General features: G+C 37.1%; 3 protein-coding genes across 5 annotated transcripts in view; 2 read left to right on the top strand and 1 right to left on the bottom strand.

The window, feature by feature from the left end:
- Window positions 1-5: 5 nt before the first annotated feature.
- Foxk (forkhead box K) lies at window positions 6-5,886 on the top strand. 2 transcript variants are annotated; one of them, XM_083036529.1, is made up of 6 exons: window positions 6-128; window positions 1,045-1,379; window positions 2,386-3,177; window positions 3,296-3,549; window positions 3,641-3,746; window positions 4,665-5,886. In XM_083036529.1, exons 2-6 carry the CDS (start codon window positions 1,102-1,104, stop codon window positions 4,852-4,854), a joined length of 1,620 nt encoding a protein of 539 aa, XP_082892655.1. In that variant the 5' UTR covers window positions 6-128; window positions 1,045-1,101; the 3' UTR covers window positions 4,855-5,886. The 2 variants fall into 2 exon arrangements, with proteins under 2 accessions (XP_082892655.1, XP_082892654.1); XM_083036528.1 differs by lacking the exon at window positions 6-128 and having other exon boundaries at window positions 701-1,379.
- Window positions 5,887-7,437: 1,551 nt separating this feature from the next.
- Window positions 7,438-17,028, top strand: Grip163 (gamma-tubulin complex component 6). The gene is made up of 16 exons (XM_083036439.1): window positions 7,438-7,760; window positions 7,916-8,139; window positions 8,233-8,480; window positions 8,539-8,638; window positions 8,715-9,071; window positions 9,143-9,253; window positions 9,330-9,500; window positions 10,433-10,728; window positions 10,807-11,026; window positions 11,123-11,354; window positions 11,445-11,637; window positions 12,673-14,323; window positions 14,486-14,698; window positions 14,780-14,952; window positions 15,489-15,861; window positions 16,892-17,028. Exons 1-15 carry the CDS (start codon window positions 7,565-7,567, stop codon window positions 15,793-15,795), a joined length of 4,692 nt encoding a protein of 1,563 aa, XP_082892565.1. The 5' UTR covers window positions 7,438-7,564; the 3' UTR covers window positions 15,796-15,861; window positions 16,892-17,028.
- Window positions 15,888-21,682, bottom strand: part of Ilers-m (Isoleucyl-tRNA synthetase, mitochondrial) — an 88,549-nt gene continuing 82,754 nt past the window's right edge. Inside the window, exons 1-15 of one of the 2 annotated variants that reach the window (XM_083036444.1) lie at window positions 21,141-21,449; window positions 20,709-20,831; window positions 20,460-20,607; window positions 20,133-20,337; window positions 19,739-20,049; window positions 19,488-19,654; window positions 19,171-19,407; window positions 18,907-19,079; window positions 18,390-18,528; window positions 18,148-18,305; window positions 17,501-17,644; window positions 17,212-17,425; window positions 16,880-17,132; window positions 16,628-16,809; window positions 15,888-16,236 (exon numbers count right to left, since the gene is read on the bottom strand). In XM_083036444.1, the coding sequence (XP_082892570.1) occupies window positions 16,003-16,236; window positions 16,628-16,809; window positions 16,880-17,132; window positions 17,212-17,425; window positions 17,501-17,644; window positions 18,148-18,305; window positions 18,390-18,528; window positions 18,907-19,079; window positions 19,171-19,407; window positions 19,488-19,654; window positions 19,739-20,049; window positions 20,133-20,337; window positions 20,460-20,607; window positions 20,709-20,831; window positions 21,141-21,332 (2,880 nt within the window). In that variant the 5' untranslated portion in view covers window positions 21,333-21,449 and the 3' untranslated portion in view covers window positions 15,888-16,002. Of the gene's footprint in view, window positions 16,237-16,627; window positions 16,810-16,879; window positions 17,133-17,211; window positions 17,426-17,500; window positions 17,645-18,147; window positions 18,306-18,389; window positions 18,529-18,906; window positions 19,080-19,170; window positions 19,408-19,487; window positions 19,655-19,738; window positions 20,050-20,132; window positions 20,338-20,459; window positions 20,608-20,708; window positions 20,832-21,140; window positions 21,450-21,682 lie in introns of those variants that run through there. The other variant, XM_083036443.1, reaches the window with a different exon arrangement.

The following is a 21,682-nucleotide window of genomic DNA, read 5'->3' as shown; positions in this document are numbered from 1 at the left end:
AACGTCCCGACGTCAAATCAAGAAAGAAGCAGGAGCAAAACAGAGAAAGAGAGAGAGAGAGAAAGACAGATCTCGGGGAGAGAAGGTGCTTGAATCCTACCCTACTCTACCCATCAGCTTTGTAACTTGTAAGAGGAGAAGATTATACACGCGTAATAACGTAACCAAGCGTGTGTATATATATTTTTCGTGGTGTGTGTGTAAAAGAGAGAAAGAGAGAGAAAAAGAACGTCACGTAATATCGCGCGCGCGCGCGCGCGAAGACTGAAGAGCAGGAGGAGGAGAAGGAGAAGAAGAAGTGGAGGCTTGGAGGGGGGGGAGGACGGTGGATGATGGGAGGCAGGGAGGGGGAAGTCTCTCGAGAAATAAGCCGGCCATATTTCGCGCGAGTGCTTTTTACTCGCGCCGTACGTGTTTTTCGCCTCTCGCGTGTCTCTCTCTTTCTCTCTTTATTTTTCGTTCTCCGCCTTTTAGAGAATCTTTATCTCGCGGCGCTCCAATTTTTCTCTTTCCCTCCCCCTCCTCGCGCACGTCTCCACCTCCCCCTTCCATCGCTAACTCACTCCGTGTCATATATATATTCTCTCTTTCTCTCTCTCTCTCTCTCTCTCTCTCTCTCTCTCTCTCTCTCTCTCTCTCTCTCTCTCTCTCTCTCTCTCTCTGTCTCATTTTTGTCCACTCGTGTGTACATACATATATATATATATATATATATATATATTATATATATATATCATATATATACTGAGGAGAGAGAGAGTGTCAATATTCCTCTCGTCCACCATCTTTTGCGCGCATCTATTTATCTAATATAACATTCGAGCGAACACGTTCGTCGAGATTTATCTCTCGATCTCGGAGCGCGGCTGTCTATATCCGTCTCTCTCTCTCTCATTCTCTCTCTCTCTCTCTCTCTCTCTCTCTCTCTCTCTCTCTCTCTCTCTCTTCCTCTCTCTCTTTCTCTCCTAACTGCACCACACCACACCGCGGGTTCACTTGGCTCTCCTCTTCTCTGGTGCTATGTCTACGTACTCTCGTACCCAGGAGAGCGACGCGTGGGCTCTTCTGGCGTTGAAGTCGGCGCCGGCCAGCCCGACCAAGATGCAGTGGAATCCGGAGTCCAAAGGCGCCCCGATTGCTCGACTCGAGGGCCGCGAGTTCGAGTACATGGTTAGGCAACGGCGCATCACGATCGGCCGCAACAGCAGCAAGGGTGAGGTCGACGTCAACATGGGCCACTCGAGCTTCATCTCGCGCAGACACCTGGAGATCTACTACGAGCACCCGTTCTTCTACATGATGTGCAACGGCAAGAACGGCGTCTTCGTCGACGGGGTCTTTCAGCGCAAGGGCGCACCACCCTTTCAACTACCAAAGACGTGAGTTGTCGTTATGTCCAAATGTTTATTTATTTACATTCTCTCTCTGTCGTTTCGCCGCGAACCGTAAATACTTTTACCTCGCGGCTTCGCTGGAACTTGGATTTTTCCACCATTGTAACATTTTTTTTTAGATACTTTTCCTTTTTCTAGTATCTGCGAGGAATGTGATTGTTCATTTTTTGGATACCTTCCCTTCTTCGAATACCTGTGAAGAATATTATTGTTTTTGAATAACTTTCCTTTTTGATGATCCATGAGGATTCTAATTGTACACTCCTTTTTTCGAATATACTATGAGGAAATATAATTGCACATTTTTAGGATACTCTTCTTCTTTTGGAATACTTGTAAGGAATATAATTGTGAATTTTTTTTATACTCTTCTTTTTTTAATACCATTCCAAAATTTACTCCTTGGAGTAGAGTAGTTTTTGATTGACCAATTAAGTCAAAAGAAATACAAAATTCTTTGTTCCGATTGGTCAATCAAAAGCTACTCTAACCCAAGGAGTGAATTTTGGAACGTAACCCTGTGAGAAATATAATTGCACATTTTTTGGATACTCTTCTTCTCAAATATCTTAGGATTAAGAAAAGAACGATGTAATATCTTGAAACAACTATTATCCCAGAATAATTAAAAAACTTACAAAAAATAGTTACAAAAAACAGTCATAAACTTGTAAATCTAGAACTCAGCGTCACAAAAGATAATTAGGTAGAAAAGTATGAGTGATAAATGTGATACGATGGTCATTTTTTGCAATATCAATCTTCATCTAAGCATAATTGAACGGAGGACTTGAAGAGAGAGAAAAAAATTATTGATAAATAATTTTAAAATATACTGTAAAATGTATCATAATCTCGTTCGTGTAATGATAAGAATATAAGTGTAATGATAAGCAATTCCTTTCATTATGAATATTCAATTATGATGTAATGTAATGTACACTTTCTTATTTCAACTTCGTAATTAATATTATCTCTAATCTTCTTGCAGATGTACATTCAGATTTCCGAGCACAACGATAAGGCTGATCTTTCAGTCGCTTATAGACGAGCAGGAGCAGAGCAACATCCGCGTGCCCTCTCCGCCGAAGCAAAGAGCACCTTTGCCGCCACTACGGATAAATATCCCGGATACCGGGTACAGTAGCCCGTTCCCGTCGCCTACAGGAACGATCAGTGCCGCCAATTCCTGTCCGGCGAGTCCACGGGCCGGTCAAGGTAGAAGAAACATCTCCGCGGATCTGCAGATGGTGGCCGCGTACGCTGCTGCGGTGGCCAACGATCCGCAGAACTCAGCCTTGGACAGGCACAACGCTTTGGAGAGGCACGGAGAGGGCGGACAGAGCTCCAGCAGGCAGATCAGCCCTGAACCTGAGATGCGTTACCGAGGCGGAAATAATTCAGGACCGAACGGTACAGCGCCTCACTACAGCCCACCTAAGGACGATTCCAAGCCACCGTATTCCTACGCGCAGCTGATCGTTCAGGCGATAGCCTCGGCGTTGGACAAGCAGCTCACGTTGTCCGGCATCTATTCCTACATCACCAAGAACTATCCGTACTATAGGACCGCGGATAAAGGCTGGCAGAATTCGATTCGACACAATCTGTCCCTGAATCGCTATTTCATCAAGGTACCCAGAAGCCAGGAGGAGCCGGGTAAAGGTTCCTTCTGGAAGATAGATCCTCAGTCGGAGGCCAAGCTCATCGATCAAGCCTTCAGACGGAGACGACAGCGTGGCGTACCTTGCTTCCGCGCGCCCTTCGGAACCTTATCATCGAGGTAACGTTGAAGAAGATGTTTTTACCTTATCGCGAATATATATATATATATATATATATATATATATATATATATATATATATATATATGACTCATCTGATATTGTTTGATCGGATAGGAGTGCACCGGCTTCGCCATCTCACGTAGGGATCAGCGGTTTAATGACGCCGGAGTGTTTGAGCAGAGAGGCTTCTCCAGGTCCAGAATCGTATCCAGATAGTTCAGTCTCCTCTCCGGCTGGACAGCTCGCGACGAGTCAATCCGCTCCCGGCTCGCCCGGACACCCGTACACATCGTCCCAGTCGACTCACAAGGGACGCCTGATGCAGACGATTATAACAAACGGAGTTAGCGGTGATATTGGAAGAGAAGGTGAGGTCTTTTCTTTTTTTTTTATCTAAGTAAGATTCTTTTTTTCTTTGTCATTTTTTTGTGAGAGAATATATCATCGCTTGCTTTCTAGAAAAATATTTGGTGCCTGGACCAAACGTTGTAGAGGACCATTCTTTATCTCCTGCTGGCCAATATAGTCCGGCTCCTGTTATTGTACAAACGACGTATAATTACAGGTATGTTCAATGGATATTGCAACTCGTTACACTCAGAGATGTGCAAAATGGGTGTCCAAACCCATTTGAAATAGAAAATATAAAATAGTTGGAATTTTTTCATTTAAAAAATGCAAAATGTTTTTTGGACACTCATTTAAAATGGAAAATGGAAATGGGGATTTTTTTAAATGGTTTTTTAAAATAAAAATTATTTATTTAAATATTAATATTTTTATATTTATATTTAAATTCTTATTTTTTATCATTTATATTTCTTACTATTATTATTATACTTATACTTAACTTTTTATTTCTTTTAATATAAAAATTACAAAAATTAAATTACATAATACATTTATGTATGAGATTACAAAAAATGTTTGCCTATAATATCTATATTATTTACATTTAGTTAATCTTTCAAAATGACATTTTTTGCTTGCAATATTATTGCTATCTCGATTAATTTTTAGTTTGTAAGAAAAATGTATTTGAAATAGACAATGAGCAATGAAAATCATTTAAAAAAATAGAAATGTAAAATAGTTTTCGAAAAAAAAATATTTTAAATAATATATTTAAATATATTATTATATATTATATTGTATATATTATTGTATATATATTGTATATATATTATTTGTATATATTTTGTATATATTATATATTATATATATTAATATATTATATAATATATATAATATATAATATATTAAAATTTAAAGTATCTTTTTTTAAATATACATATTTAAATAAATATATTTAAAAAAATATATTTAAAATTTTAAATAAATAGGCATATTTTACATTTTGTACTTCCATTTTAAATGCATTTATTTCGAATAATAATGCACATCTCTGAGTTACAATTCTGTTATAATCGACGATGCTTCATCACAACGATCGCCATTTAATATTCTCTCTGCTTTGCAACAGTGGAAATTTTATCGGCCCCGACGCTGGCGTCGGGGGGGTTAGCAAACGTGCCCACGAAGAGTCGGACAGCTCGCCGGGTTCACCGGCCCCGCTCGCGATCGTCGAGAGTCCGGAGCCGGCCGAGCAGCAGCAACAGCAGCAGCCATCACAATCCAAACGTCAACGTATCCACGAGATGGACGATCATTGAACTGATACATACACTGATTTTTAGCATCCTGTTATGTAGACCATTTACATTTACATTTGCATTATTTGCCTCCTATCGTCGAAACACATATTGCAAACTTCATATTGTTTTTAATTGCATTAACCGCTTTAGACTGCACATAATCGAGAGATCGAGCGTCAGAGTTCTCTATTATATAATCTCGTTTAAGAAATCGCGAGAGAGAGAAAACTGTTGTGTGTATATGAGTTCGCAAGCAAGAAGAAATACCGAAATACTTTGAAAAAAAAGAAACGAATGACGAGAGCGGAAGACACTTTTCCTGTCCTTCTAGAATTTTCATGTTCCTCGAAACATGATTCTCTCATCAACAGTCAATGTATATAAGATATACTTTATTAAATGCTTTCTCTTTATGACTTGTTAACTTCGGCTGAAGATATAGTATATATATGTATATGGAGCTTATTTGATTGAAATGAAAAAAAAAGTCATCCAAAATAGTAACAGCAGCTGATATTGTGTGCTGATACATCAAATTGCAATAATGTGATGCGGTAACGTGTGCCATTCAGCAGTTTAATAGCCGATTTATTAAATAGACGAAGAAGAAGAAACGAGAATGTGTTGCCCAATGTAATCCAATCGAGTGAACGCGCGATATATATATACATATATTTACGATTAAATTCGCAGATCAAACATCCAGTTTCATATATATACTCGCGTGATTTTTCGTTGCACTACCGCTTGCAGCAACTTGGCGTCGTTATCGCAATTAATGATTAAATAATAATAATAATAATAATAATAATGCAAAATGATAGAAGAAAGAGAGAAATAGATTATTACAATTATTAATTACAACAGCGTTCTTCATTTATGATATGCTCAATCATGAATGTTCCATCTGAGAATGAGAAAAACGAGGCACAGTTTTAACAAGAGACTGTATATAGAGAGATACTCTTAAAAAAAAAAAAAGAAATAAATCGTATCGTGAATAACGAGGAAAAAAAACTGATATTAAGGATGAATTTAGCGGATGAGAGTTTAGGAAACGATGGGTTTTTCGATGATATAGTCTGCTCTAAAGATTTTTATCAGAGGAAACAAAAAAAGAGATAGAACATTGTAATATTTTATACTTAATCAACGTTTAAGGACGCGATTTAGTGGAACTAAGTCGAGCTGGGGTTGCACACATACACAAGCATTTAATTACATATACAAATATACAAAAGAATTTTCAGGAAATCTCCACATGAGCATGCATACATATATGTCGGGAGATTAATTTTTAATTTCGCCGTGGATTAAGCAGATTAACTCGGATCCATCGCGGGATGGTTTACCTAATTCTATCATCTAAAGGTCTTATTTTTGATGTTAGAGAAAAAACTTCCCCAGGTAGCAAGCAAACGTCATATTGACGTCGATGACGTTATTAGATGTCATTTTGACGTTTAATGACGTCAGTTTACTACTTTTGGGTCTTGTTTTAGATAAAAAAAGGAATAAAATTTAAACGGGAGAGCCTGGTAAAATATATACGTGTCTAGGAGAAGAGAATATCATCTGAGATGCCAAACTCTGAATTATATTGAGTCGGTTTACGACTTATTTTTCGTTAAATTTCGTGTAATTATAATTGTAATTAATTCGTCAATCTCTCTCCATAGAAGAGGGAGTTCAGCGTTATAAAAAACAATACATATATAGCATTACGTAGACCAGGAGGAAGGGTATTCTAGATGCTTTAAGAAAAGTTGCGGGATGTAATACTATAAAAAAAAAAATGCAAAATTAATTTTTTTCGCGCGCGCATGCGCATATGAACTATTTATCTGAAACGTTATTTTTCTATAGTAATGGAAATATATATATAATACGAACACATACTCTACATTACAAAAGAAGGTTTTGGATGATATTATATGGTAGATGGACTACGCTGTTGTACAAAATGTTGACGCATACGTATCTCACAAAAAGAGCGCGACACGTATGTTCCTTTATTATACATATATATGCATACGTACACATACGTGTGTGTTAGGGATTTATATATATATATATATATATATATATATATATATATATATATATATAATATATATATGCATATGATATGTCGCGAAAGAGATCAATATATAAAGGCACGTGCGTGTGCACAGACTCACACACACATTTTCGTTCGATGTCATACGCATATGTATGTGTGCATATGTATAATATCGCAATAAAATTAATACTATATTATAAATATCTTCACTCTTCATTGTATGTATTTTTCTTGTACGCCCTTTATATATTTTCACGTATATGCGTATGTGCATGTGTGTGTGTGTTCTTTAATTAGTAAAACGACAATTTATTTAAATAAAATTCCCTATTCTCAATAGTTTCTCTATTCTTAATAGTTTTCCTATTCTTAGCATCCTCTATTCTTCAATAATTTCCCTATTCTTAACATCCTCTATTCTCAATAGTTTCCCTATTCTTAACATCCTCTATTCTTAATAGTTTCCCTATTCTTAACGGTTTTCCTATTCTTAATAGTTCCTTATTGTGAAATAATATTGAGTATAGAGGAGGGGGGAGAGGTGGAGTTTTAAAGCTCGCGTTGTGTTATGGCTGACCACTTCATATGGCACTATGAAAATAATCCTCGTTTCCCGCAATTCGTCGCAACGGTTAATTAATAATCGCCTGAAGGAGTACTTCGATCATGGATCCAGAACGGAACGACGCTAGTGGTATTTACGATCTCGTGACCGAGTTGGTCGAGCATACGTTGCGAAGAAATCGCACGGAGAATGGAAACTCCTATACGCCACCGAGGAGCGATGTCAAAATAGTGAAGGATTTTCGCTCAAAAGCTTATGAAATATTGTTGAACAAGAGTGAGAAGGTTTACGGTCAAGGTACATTTATTTACACACATGTAATTATTATTATTATCTATTATGTGTTATTATTTATTATGATTATATATTCTTATTATTTATTATTATTGATGCAATAAAATATGATAGGTAGATGTAGATACTTGCAAATAATTAATAGCACCCTTTATCAGTTGCAGGGAATGTAGCGAATTCTGAAATTGATCCCTTGGTGGAGATACTGAAGTATGCCTTTGTGCTCAGATTGTCCCTCAGACGTGCGTCGGAAGCAGAAAAGCTGGAAGACTTAATAAGCGAATTGTACATTAACACGGTTAATGTAGAGACTGTGATTCAGCCGATTTTACGATTGTTGATAGAGCTTAAAAGCTTTCAAACTGACACATGCACCGCACTGGTACTTGCTTTTGTCATCAATTATTAAATCAATTATCAATTTATAGAAAATTTTATTAAAGTTGTAAAATGTAACTTTGTACTCTCCATACAGGATGTATTTCACTATGGTAAAGCCAATCCCTTCTTGCCTGAAGATGTTACGACATCCACAAATGGTGTACCGATGTTTCAAACATATCCCTTGGGATCTTTTGTCACACCGGAGAAGTTTGAGGCGATGCTGGGCATTCGCAAGATTTCTACCAGGCGAGACAGATGTTCATTGGCTAATTTTGTTAGTAGAGTGTCTTTCGAGGATCAGGATATATCAAAAACTGTAGTAGGAATCGAAACAATTAGGTACGATGTTACATTTCTTATCTGTTAAGGACTTCCCTGTATATAGATATCATTTTAGGTACAATAATGCTATCGAAATGGCCCGTTGCATATCGAGCTGCACCGAAAGTACAGCAAGACCACATAACATGTTTACTCCCTTTTCGACAAGCATTATGGTAAGATCTTTTTCCACATATATATACATTTTGATGTGCAAATTTTTTAATGCATAAATTACAATTTATTTTTCAGATTGAACAAACAAATATGCTATATTCGTCTACACAAAGATTTATATCAAATGTAACTTTACCCTGCGAATGGATCAAATCTGTAGATTATCAAAATGAAAAACGTTTGTGTGTTACGTATGCGTCAAATAATTCCAATTGCAATTTTATGGATGGATCGGAACGTGTTAGAAATATCAATATATTATGGAAAGATATACAAATTTCCGACGATTACGTCCCAAAATTACGAACGTGGGAATCTTTCGGGGCTTCAGAGTCTTCCAAACAATTATTATTTGTCACCGATTTGCCAGAAACGATGCTGCATTTGGCGAGGATAAAAGAAATGAGTATTTTATCTTTGCTACCAAAGAAGGTAGTTATATAGGATTAAATACTCTTTTACAAATATATTGTATAAAAAGAGTTGTGCTTTTTACGTTACAGGCGATGCATTCCATATCCCTGATGCAAGAAATTTCCCCCCAAAAATTCTTATCGGATGTTAAATTATTGTTATTTGGCATAGATTCGGACTGTTTCAAATATAATACTGTGGTACGGATACAATCATGTATAATGCTTTGTATAATGCAATATTTCCTTTATTTCATATTATACTTGTATATTTCAGATAGGGTTTCAATTGAAGGAAAATATCAGTGTGCACGGTATAAATTCGGAAAGGTTGAAGATTACTTGCGAAGAAGCGATTTGTTGGGGCAACGGTTTCAAGTCTCTATCGCTTCTTGTCACGCCTGATCCACAAACGGGCAAGTTACGACAGGATGGTTTTATATTCAAAGTACATAACTCTTCTACACTTACATATGACTATACAGGGTGTCTCAAAAGCCCTGCAACAGTCAAATATCTCGAAAACAAAGGCTTTTTAAAAAAAATGTTTCAAATAAAAGTTGTAGGGCTTTAAGTGGCGCATTAAATAGTAATGTTGGTGTAATTATAAATAGCATTGTTAAGGCTATGTAAAATTTACTTTGAAATTTTTAAATGGAAACCCCTATTTTTGTTTGCACATTCTAGCTAATCTCTTGAGAGCTTTTTAAAACATAATAAAGTATTTTTTCATACAGTGCTTTTCGAATTATAATGCTTGAAGTTTACAATATTTTTTTGACATAAAATACAAAATATCTTGTAAAATATTTAGTTTTCGATAATCTTACCTTAATATTTTTATACATAAAATAATGAGACAAATCAATTGGTGTAAAGAAAACGCATAGTTATTTTTAAGAAAATGTATACAATTTGCAATATATTTTTTTTTTAAACAATTGTGCGTCTTTACACCAATTGAATGGTCTCATTATTCTGTGCATAAAAGTATTAAGATTACCGAAAACTGAATATTTTACAAGATCAAAATATTGTATCTTTCAAGCCTCAAAAAACTTAACTCAAAAAATACTTAATGGAAAAAAACTTTATTGTAGTGTTTTGAAAAACTCTTAAGATAAACTGAATATGTAATCAAAAATAGGGGTTTCCATTTAAAAATTTCAAAGTGAATTTTACATGACTTTAATAATGCTATTCATAGTCACACTAATATTACTACTTAATGCACCACTTAAAGCCCTACAACTTTTATTTGAAACTTTTTTCTCAAAAAGCCTTTGTTTTTGAGATATTTAACTGTTGCAGAACTTTTGGGACACCCTGTATATTACGTAATTTATTTTTTATCACACTCTAAATATACAATTGGTGTAGGCGATGTGTGCTAATGTCAAGGAGCTGCTCTTGTATTATCGGTCAGCGTTGCAACGAATTCTCAACCGATATGAATTTGATGACGGATTGTTAAGCCTGTTGAAAAGAGTTCGTCCATTGGCGCACTTGATTGTTGAAGTCACAAGACTGTGCGATCACTGTTGCAATCACAGTCAATGCACCTTAGGCAGCGCAATTTTAACGCACATTTATAAAGAGGCGACCAAAGTCACCAATCCAAAGGTTGCTTTGATGTTTTACTCTATATTAAAGTCGTGCTGCGAAGTCTATTTTCGGTAAAGAGACAATTCTTATATTTTATTCTTCGCAAAAAGCTTCTTTCGCTAAAATAACGTTGTTCGAACTATTTATAGATTACTGCAAAACTGGCTATTCGAAGGGACATGCGACGACGTTTACGGGGAATTTATGATTCAGGCTCGATCTCATAATCTACGAAAGAGAGGACGTAAATTTTGGACGGACAGCTTCGCAATCGACACGGAATCGGTACCAGGTTTCTTATCCGAATTATCAGAGTCGATATTGCAATGCGGGAAGACGCTGCGACTTTTAAAAATCTGCAGTTCAAAGGTGATCATCAGTTTCCGTTGCATCAAAGCTTATTATCCTTTGTCACCATGAACATATAAAAAAAAGGACTTCCCAATATTTATGCTGTCACTTCAGAATCCCGTATGCGATGTGTCTTTCAACGCTCCACCGGAAGTGAGGGTCTGCCTGAGCGTTTCCATGTTGCGAGAACAGCTGCTGAGGTGTCAGGAGTATCAGCGTGAAGGTGAAGCGGCATTAGGACCAATCGTATCCCTTTTATCCGCGATTCGGGATGAAAAGAGAGCTGAGAGGGAGACGGCTGAACTGGTGATACGCGCGCAACAGGAAACGTTATCGAGGCTGAATGGTAATATTTTTTTAGTTAAATTTTTTTTAGCGCTTGTATATTTCAGGATGCACATATTTAACAATTTTTTTTTTGCGATTTTATCTTTAGAGGAACGCAAAGAACTTATCGCAAAGGCGGCGCAAAGTAAACGAGAATTGTTGCAAGAATTGAAACATCAGGCAGAAGAGAGTGCTTTGTTCAAAGAGAAGAAAAAGGAGCTCGAGATACTGGCTGATAAATTATTGCTCGAAAAATTTGAGCGAGAGCAGGAAGAGATACGAGAGCAACAACAGGCCGAGCGGTAAAGCGATTCAGCAAATCTTGAATAAAAATTAGTGGAAAAATGATATACAGAGTGGAGCAAGAACTCCGTCCTGGAATATCTCCGTTATTTTTACGAAAATATTGTAATTACGAAAGTTGTACAAGAGAGCCATAATATGCTGGTAATATTTCTTCTGTGTTGGAGACATTTCTGAGATTTTGAGGTCATCATTATTAAAGGCTCCTGGGTCCTCGCCGCGGCCATGTTAGATTGTGACGTCAGAGGCGAGAAAGCACACGCTGAAAATTCTTAGATGCCATTTTAAAATGAAAAGATATTTCGATGAAACAATTACTACTTTAGATGGCTTTAGCACACTTTTACAATACCTATATATTTTCCCTTGAGAGTCAATCAGCAACCGTAAAATGATCGTGATATCAGACTTTGTCACGCGGAATGAGTGCGCATGCGCAAAGACCAGACGGACTAGGCGTCATATTACACTCATTTTACAGCTGTCGATTGATTATAAAGGGAAAAGGATAATTTTCGAGGTATTTTAAGAGTGTGCTAAAGCCATCTAAAGTGCTGTTTCATCGAAATATCTTTTTATTTCGAAATGGCATCTAAGAATTTTTAGCGTGTGTTTTCTCGCCTCTGACGTCACAATTCCAACATGGTCGGCGAGGAGCCAGAAGCCTTAAATGAAACCATAATAATTATTTTCTTACATAAATCGATTCCTTGTAATATTTGCCGTAAAAAATTATTAGAGTTAAATAGTCAAAAAATGAATGGTTTACGTTTACGAGATATTTTATGTTATATTCTGACAAAAATGACCTCAAAATCTCAGAAATGTCTCCACCACAGAAAAATTATTACTAGCATATAATGGCTCTCTTGACAGCAAAATTTCATAATTGCAATGCTTTTGTATCTTTAAAAATAGTAAAAAATTCCAGGTGGACAGAAGAGTTACTACACTCCATTTTGCATATGCAAGTTTGAATTTTAAAAATAATTGTAACACATTAATCGTATTTTTTTTTTTTTATTATGTTACAGAGAGCATCTTATAAATTACTACGACAAATTAACCGACGATTTAGACAGCAATCGCGTGCGATCGAATTGGCGTAAGGTGAGAATGAGCCATTTCGAAAGACGCATGCAATATTTGAAGTCTATAAAAAAATTCGACGGAGAAACGCCGGCGAGAAATATCGGCGCACCAGGTTCGGATGAAGCTACAATCAATACCGATGAACAAAATGAAAATAATATTCCCATCTCACCCAGCACGGACGACGTTTCTACATCCGAAGTGGAAGTTGCATCTAGTCAAGATGAAAATAGCAACTTTCCCGAGAATGAAATATCAAATCATGTAGCGACGATAGACGACGTTTCTAATAATTGGAACGATGCTGAAGAGAATTTATCAGTCGCTAAAAGCGTAAGCTCCGACAAAGCTGTTGCCTCGGACGAGGAGATTACGAATACAAATAAGGATTCTCTCACGCAAAACGTACCTTTACCCCGAGAATCTCTACCGATGAATTACATCTACAAGAAGAACAACGAGAGGAGCAATTTGCAGGATTTTTTACGCGACGAAGCGATGAAGAACATTCGTACGATTATGAACGATAGACAAAATGCGACTAAGGTTGATAATATCTTAGAGAGCGACGAGATGACCGAGAAATTGGTTGGTACTATTAACAGGCCTAAATCCTTGGCTATCGAGAAGATAGATAATATGACCGTGGCGCAGACCAACAAGCTGAAAGTCTTGTTGCAAGAATACGGTATGACTCCTAATAATAACGTGCTTAGTACGATCCTCTCGGATAAACAAGGTAACGTTAATCGCACAAATATAAACGACAGTAATGAAGAACAAAGCTTAGGCGATATGAAGGAAAGTGTGAACAACAATGTTTCTCCCACTCTGGATGTCAAATTGCCCAAGGAAGAAATGACGAATACATTAAATAGGCCTACAGATAATGAAGAGTGTTCAAATAAGATCAACGATGCAAATGTCAGAGAGCAAGATGCGATATTAAACAATATGCAACGACAAAATAGTAATAATATGGATACCCCGATGTCCTGCACGACTGACAACTTCACCACCTTGTCGACTCATACTCCCTTGTCGCAGATACCAAACAGCGACGACATATTCGCTCTGAACGCCGGTCAGGAATCATCTCCATCCGACATGACCAAGTCTAGCATGACCTGCTTCGAGTCTCCGATGAGCGGTCACTTCAAGTTGCCGAATTTGTTCGGAGTTCTTACCGGGTCCGAAACTGTGAAATCGTCGTCTCTGACCATAGCTGATGTCGAGATGATCGATCACACCTCGCTCCAGGTGTACCTGGAAAAATCCATCATCATCCCTCTGCAGATACAGACTCGGCTGGTCAACGACGCGATCATCAAACACCTGGTGAACGAGTGCAACATGCTTTCGCACTTGCGCAGTCTACGCAGTTACTTCTTCTTGTTGAACGGCGAATTCGCGAAGAGTCTGACGAACTCGCTTTACTCCCGCCTTTACACGATATCCGCGCCGATCGAGCTCTTCAATTCCGCGACTCTCGCGAATCTCTTGAAGAAGGCGCTGATGAACTCGTTCAGCAATAATTACACCAATTCGGAACTCTTGAGTCTCTCCGCCATCGATCAACCATGCCAGTTGTATGTAAGTGTATAACACAGATAGATTTTTATTGTTGTTGACAGGGTGTCTATACTCGAATCTCTTATAAAAAGAATTTCCTAATCTTCTAGGTATTTTCCAGGAAGTAGACACCTTGTTATGATAACTTTCCCTGATATTTATAATAAAAATGTTTTATTGCAGATTTCAGATCCAAATGTTTTGGAGTGTCTTTGCCTAAACTATAAAATAGCGTGGCCGTTGAATATCATCTTTGATGACACGATGATGCTGCAATATAGCAAGGTGTTTAAATTCCTAATAATGACCGGCAGAATGTCGTGGGTGCTGCAAGAGGACTTCAATATAATGAAGGTAGAGCGTAACCGCGCGGTTAATTCGGAGCAATATCACAAGGTAAATCAATCAATTGTTACTAGACATGAAAAAAATATTAAGAAATGATTTTCTCATCGATTCTGATGTTTGCGTCCACAGCTACAGTTATACAGACATTCCATGACTCAATTCACAAATGCTCTTCACAATTATTTAACGTGCAGCGTGTTGCACGCAAGCTGGAGCGAGTTCGAAAAGGATCTACAGAATTCTCGGACGATAGATCAGATCCATCTCTCGCACATGAACTATATCAAGAGGATCCTTTCCAGGTGAAGTTACTTTCGACGATTAAGGATCCTGGCTTCTCGCCGACCATGTCGGAATTGTGACGTCAGAGGCGAGAAAATGCACGCTAAAAATTCTTAGATGCCATTTCGAAATAAAAAGATATTTCGATGAAACGGCACTTCAGATGGCTTTAGCACACTCTTAAAATACCTCGAAAACTATCTTTTTCCATTTATAATCAATCGACAGCTGTAAAATGACTATAATATGAGGCCTAGTCTTTGCGCATGCGCAGTCATTCTGCATAGCAAAGTCTGATATCACGATCATTTTACGTTTTGTTGATTGACTCTCAAGGGAAAATAGGCATTTTAAAAGTGTGCTAAAGCCATCTAAAGTAGTAATTGTTTCATCGAAATATCTTTTCATTTAAAAATGGCATCTAAGAATTTTCAGGGTGTGCTTTCTCGTCTCTGACGTCACAATCTAACATGGCCGCGGTGAGGACTCAAAAGCCTTAAGAGTGAAAGACTGGTAAAAAGAAGATGTATACTCACACACAATGTATCAATTTCAGATGTATGTTGAACACGCGCGGAGAAAAGATGCGCGTGTGCTTGATCAATATCTTCAAGATCATACTGAAGTTTCACAATCGCTTAAGATCGCAGGCGTGGACGGTCGACGGCGATGATACGGGCCGATACAGCCATCCGAATTTCAAAAGTTTGGAGCAGATGTATCGATCCTTCTGCGAATGGCGGACATACATGGCTCACGTCGCGCATAAATTGGCCACCAGCGGATATCAGCCGCACCTGACGCATTTTCTCAACGCTTTGAATATAAATCATCTGTACGACTTAACGACGAAGCAACAATAGAGTGCAGTAAAAGTTCCGTTCTAATTCGTGTCTTCTTCCACAGTTTCGATGTGTAAAAAGATATAGGTAATTATGTACACAAATCATCTCGATCTATTAAAAAAATAATTTAATTTTCGAAAATGTGCTCTCTTTTTATTTATTTATTTATAGCAAAAGAACCGGATAGTTTGTTATAAGAAATATATATAACTCTTTGTGTTGCGCTTACACGGATACCGATGATACATTCGCCAGGTCGAGTACTTTAATACAACGGCTGCAAAGGCCGTTTTTATCCAATTCGGGATGCCTCCTACACCTTTGGCAGAGCATTTTCCCCGTATTATGTAATTCAATCCGCGTTTCGTTCGCCATAGGCGATTCCAACAACGTAATTGACGAGAGTTGTAAGATGTCGCACAATTCCGACGTGGAGGATTCTCGGTCCTTTTGAAGTATCTATGAATAGATAGGAGATTTAGAATAATTATGTTTATTATCAGGATTAAGAACTATTACAAGAGAAAGAATTCCGCATTCATCCTATATGAAGTTGGATCCTGGTAAAATCAGCAGATTTTCTCACATATTGTAGCTTATGACTTGCTGAACAAAAAATGTAAAAAGCTCAAAACTAAATAATGGACAATTAATGATTTACAGCCAGTCAAACACGAAAAACCAGAGTTCTGCGAATATTGTCCATTATTTAGCTTAGAGTTTATTACATCTTTTGTTCAGCAAATCAAAAGCTACGACATATGAGAAAACCAGCTGATTTTACCGGGATCCACAATTTTCATATAGAATTAGTGCAAGCTTCTTAACAAAGATAAATGAAGTATCTTACCAAAAAGGATTCATAGTCGCTCGTCGTAGCTGTTAGGGTACCTGACAACTCCCACGTGTTACGATCAGCCAATGTGTTGACTTTGCCTCTCAAGCTTAATGCTTTCTCTACGTGCTTAGCAACTTCCGGTTGATGCCACGTTTCCGGTACCTTATATTCAGCATGATACAATGGCACCGATGCTGCGTAAATGATAACGTGGACGATAAAATTATGAAAATTAGGAAAAACACTCGTTCAAACACTTATTACCTAAATTTTCAGGATGAAAGAGCCACACTTCCTCCGCCAAATGCGGAACAATTGGCGCGATAGATCTCGCAAGTACAGTCAAGATCTCGCACGTTACTTCCATCACGGCCACACGCGTCGGGGATCCCATCTCGTCGCAGTAAAGTCTGTCCTTCATCAAGTGACAGTATACTGGCGACACTGTATTCGTCAAGAAATTCGTCACCAGCTTACACACGTGGTGATACAAGTAATTCTCGTACAAGTTTTGAATCTGTAAGATGTGATATACACCATGAATAACATGTGTAGATTATGATTTTTTTTCGAATATCTTTGCCCTTGATGATTACCTCTTTGTTATACTGATGCAGAGCATGTAACATGAACTTGTCGAGGTGAAGATATTCCGGTTCCACTGTGATTTCCTCGCTATAGGGATGTAGAACGCCTAAGAGGAAGCGTAAGACCAAACGTAGCTTTTGTATAGATTCGTGACTCTCGCGCAACAACGTCGTCGTGACTGGAACTTGACTATGCTGACATCCATGACTGGCCACCCACCATCTGTCAATTTATTTTTAATTAATTTTAAATTTATTTTATTTCACGCGCAGATCTTACGAAGAATAGTTGGTTGACCTTAAAGTGTCGACGCCATATGCTGGATCCTTATTCAAGTTTTCTCCACCTTTAGTGATTACTTTAGGATTCACCACGTTTCCAACTGATTTCGACATTTTCGAGGCTTTATCGTCCACAGCAAATCCGTGTACGAACAGAGTGCTTTCAAATAATATAGATAAATACTTATCTTTTTAAGGCTCCTGGTTCTTCGCCGACCAGTTGGAATTGTGACGTCAGAGGCGAGAAAACACACGCAAAAAATTCTTAGATGCCATTTCGAAATAAAAAGGTATTTCGATGAAACAGCACTCTTAAAATACCTCGACAACTATTCTTTTCCCTTTATAATCAATCAGCAGCTGTAAAATGACTGTAATATGAGGCCTAATCCGTCTGGTCTTTGCGCATGCGCAGTCATTCCGACAAAGTCTGATCACGGTTGTTGATTGATTAAGGATTAAAAGAATAGTTTTCAAGATATTTTAAAAGTGTGCTAAAGCCATCCGAAGCAGTGTTTCATCGAAATATCTTTTCATTTAAAAATGGCATCTAAGAATTTTCAACGTGTGCTTTCTCGCCTCTGACGTCACAATTCAACATGGCCATGACGAGGACCCAGGAGCCTTAAATAGATATTTCATTCTTCATGTTATACAAACTACCTGTAGGGAGAACGTTCTTGAAGAGCGATGGATGTTAGTAACGATGACTGAAACCAACCGCGAAACTGATCCATTCCTTCTAAATATAAATCCGCTTTGCATTCCGGTAAAACGGCCGACCACGAAAGACCGCTATCCAACCAAATGTCCATGATATCCTTGATCAGAAATCATGCAATTGTGTACTTTGCAGCTGACATTCGAGACTTTGAATTGAGAGAGAGATCCTCGGTTGTACGTACTGTTCCTTTTTCCAGGTCGCCTATATCATCGTTCAATTCTTGCCGTAGCTCGCGACCGATTAATTTTTCGGTCGACAGTTCCCACCAATAATCGGTACCGTAGCGTTCCATCAGTTTGCATAATCTCTCGACCCATTTTCTGCAACAAGAGCAATAATAAGTATAAAGAACTCTGCATTAATCCTATATAACGTTGAATTCCGATAAAATCAACTGATTTTCTCATATGTTGTAGCTTATGACCTGCTGAACAAAAGGTGTAATAGGCTTAGAGTTAAATAGTGGACAGTTGCTGATCTACAGCCAGTTAAACATTACTCGCAGAGCTCGAGTTTTTCATGTGTGACAGTAATTCTGGCAGTAATTGTTTATTATTCAGCTTTGAGCCTATTACATCTTTTCAGTAGGTCATCAGCTATAATATATGAGAAAACCGGGATCCAATTTCATATGCATATAGGATTAGCGCGCGATTCTTTCTATTCTCGTACCATCTATCAATCATATAGACAGTTACCTGCTTGTGTATACATCACCGGTTCGTTTATTATACAATATCGGTATCGGCGTTCCCCAGGATCGTTGCCGGGAAATGCACCAATAAGGTCGTTGTTTAACTTGAGCGAGTAGTGCATTCGAGTACGACGTATGATTTTGCTCCGGATATATTTTTATATTCGCAATGCTGTCCTTGCGTTAAAAAAAAAATATAAACACATAAGTGACAAATATGTGTAAGAGTGCATCCCTTGTGTTTCAGAAAGTCTCAATTGTGACTTACAATTGCCTTTTCTTTGATAGACTTTATGTCTATGAACCATTGGTGACTTGCGCGGATGATTACAGGTTTGTTAGTTCGCCAATCATACGGATAGCTGTGTGTAATTGTATCAATATGCAATACATCTTCACCGATGTGATGTAAAATCTTATCGGCGCCATCAGTTAAGACGTTTAAACCGGCGAATTCGTCACCCGTTTCTCTGATGAAACATCCATCGTCATCTATCAAGGATAACTGTAACATTGAATCGAATAGAGGTTTATTAAAATAAAATTAATCATACATGTTGCGATTGGCAAGAGAGATTGACTTACTACTGGTATATTATTTTCAATTGCGATAAGAAAGTCCTCTGGACCGTGTGCAGGAGCTGTATGAACTAATCCAGTACCGACACTAGTTGTAACGTGTTGTCCAGGTAAGAATGGTAAACGGTTCTTAGTAATAGGATGAAAATATTTACTTTCACCTAATTCTTGTCCTATTAAGAAATTTTTTTGTTATATATAATATTTATGAACATAAATATTTATGAACACTATAAGAGCAACTACATAAGTGTTACCTGCGATGGTTGTAATCAATTTTAATGGCCCAAGCTTCTGCTCAATGCTTGTTAAGCATTCTTGAGCAAGAATATACAGATTCTTTGAATTGTCTTCCACGATACAGTATACAATTTTATCTAAGAAAGCTATAGCTTGATTAGCTATCAATGACCAGGGTGTTGTAGTCCAGATTAGGGCATAAAGAGGTTTATTCTCCAAGTTTCTTAATTTCGAGGATAATGTAGACGCATCAAGTTGCATACGAATAATAACACTTTTGCTCTTGTGAGACTCATTGTATTCGAGTTCTGACTCTGCTAACGCTGTTCTACGATTATATCGAGAAGAAAAGAATTTTTATAAATATTTAAGAATTAGACAAATTTTTTTAGACTCGAACTGATAAAGTACCTGGAGGATGGTGACCAGTGCACTGGTTTGAAGGCCCTGAACACGAGTCCTTTGTCGTACAAATTTATAAATTGTCTCAGCTGGTTTTTTATATACGAAGTATGATTTGTGAAATAACATCCTGATTCGTTCCAGTCAGCCACGATACCCCACGATATAAAAGTTTCTCTTTGCTTTGCTATAGCATCGCTGGCATATTTTCTAGCTATAACATAATTGAAATATATAAATTTTGATAATATATAATAAATAACAACATTTAAATAATAGAAATTTTATAATAAAAAGGGAATATAATGTATTTAATATATTTTTATTTCAACGTACCTTTTCGACGAATTTCCAATGGATCTGTATCCTTTATATTACTAAGTACTTTTTGCTCAATTGGCAAACCGTGACAATCCCAACCTGGGACGTAATGCACCCTTCGACCTGTTATAATTTTATTTCGTAGTGTAATATCCTTAAGGACCTGAGCAAATAATAATAATTAATTTATTCTAGATATCTTTCTTTTCGGTAAAATAAAAAAAAAGTATATTGCATTTTTTTTTGTACAGCTATTTGTTAAACCTTGTTAATGGCGTGACCCATGTGCGGCTCTCCATTAGCGTACGGTGGACCATCGTGCAAAATAAAATCTGGCCCTTTAAGATTCTTTCTCTGCCAATTGTATAATTCCAAGAAACCACATTTCTGCAATTAAAAAAATAGAGTTCTCATAACATATGTATTATTATTAATTTGTATAGTGGACTATTGATAATTAAAAATTTATATTTATTTGCAGATTGAATTCTTATATTAAGATCAATGATGCGAATGACATTACATGTAGAATATTATTTGCAAGATTACATGCAAGATTACAACTGATATCTACATTTCCTATTTTTTTCGAGAAAAATACAAATTTTAATATAAATTTGAATTTAATAGGCTATATTTTAATTCCAAAAAAAAAAAAAAAATTTTGAAAAAATCTGCACGCAAAGACAAACTCACTTCTATTAAATAGCTATCCATTTCCACTCTTTTTTTGCCGCTCAGTCGTGCCGGAAAATTAGTTTGCGGCAAAAGCACAGTTTTCGTGTAACTTTGTTTCGTTTCGCTTTTCATGCCCCTTAGCCATAATGTATAACACAGTTTTGCATAAGTTTGTAGCGTAACTTTTGTCGATTTGAACAATTGTCCCATTTTTTGCGCGTTGCTGGATTTATTACTTGAAAGATATATAGAAATAATATTTTGTTTTCCTTGTTCTAACCTTCTTAACTTTCCGCGAGTCTAGATCGCCATTTTTAAATGTCAAAATTCTGTCATTCTACGCGCATGCGCGATATATCGTCGCGCGGCTATCGATACATCGATACATCATATACGTATCGAGATTCGAGATTTTGACATGTCTGACAATGCGCTTATTTACATATTTTTACGCGCACTAAAAAAATAGATTTGTGAAAGAAATCTTTCCTTCAGTATCACACAATGTGTACATCGATACTTTATAGTGACCAAGTTTAAAGGGATCAGCATGAAGAATA

Source organism: Prenolepis imparis, unplaced genomic scaffold (genome assembly GCF_030444845.1).
Source record: "Prenolepis imparis isolate NDT839.2.m4 unplaced genomic scaffold, iyPreImpa1.0 SCAF_4, whole genome shotgun sequence".
NCBI classification, from domain to species: domain Eukaryota; kingdom Metazoa; phylum Arthropoda; class Insecta; order Hymenoptera; family Formicidae; genus Prenolepis; species Prenolepis imparis.
This window is presented reverse-complemented; position numbering and strand designations above follow the sequence as displayed.

Excerpts from the sequence above, each read along its gene's own strand:
- Grip163 (XM_083036439.1), top strand. The coding sequence starts at position 7,565 with ATGGATCCAGAACGGAACGACGCTAGTGGTATTTACGATCTCGTGACC. Across the intron at positions 11,355-11,444 it reads AACGTTATCGAGGCTGAATG|AGGAACGCAAAGAACTTATC; the intron begins GTAATATTTTTT and ends TTTTATCTTTAG. Across the intron at positions 14,699-14,779 it reads ATTCGGAGCAATATCACAAG|CTACAGTTATACAGACATTC; the intron begins GTAAATCAATCA and ends TTGCGTCCACAG.
- Foxk (XM_083036528.1), top strand. The coding sequence starts at position 1,021 with ATGTCTACGTACTCTCGTACCCAGGAGAGCGACGCGTGGGCTCTTCTG. Across the intron at positions 1,380-2,385 it reads CCCTTTCAACTACCAAAGAC|ATGTACATTCAGATTTCCGA; the intron begins GTGAGTTGTCGT and ends ATCTTCTTGCAG. Across the intron at positions 3,178-3,295 it reads TTCGGAACCTTATCATCGAG|GAGTGCACCGGCTTCGCCAT; the intron begins GTAACGTTGAAG and ends TTGATCGGATAG.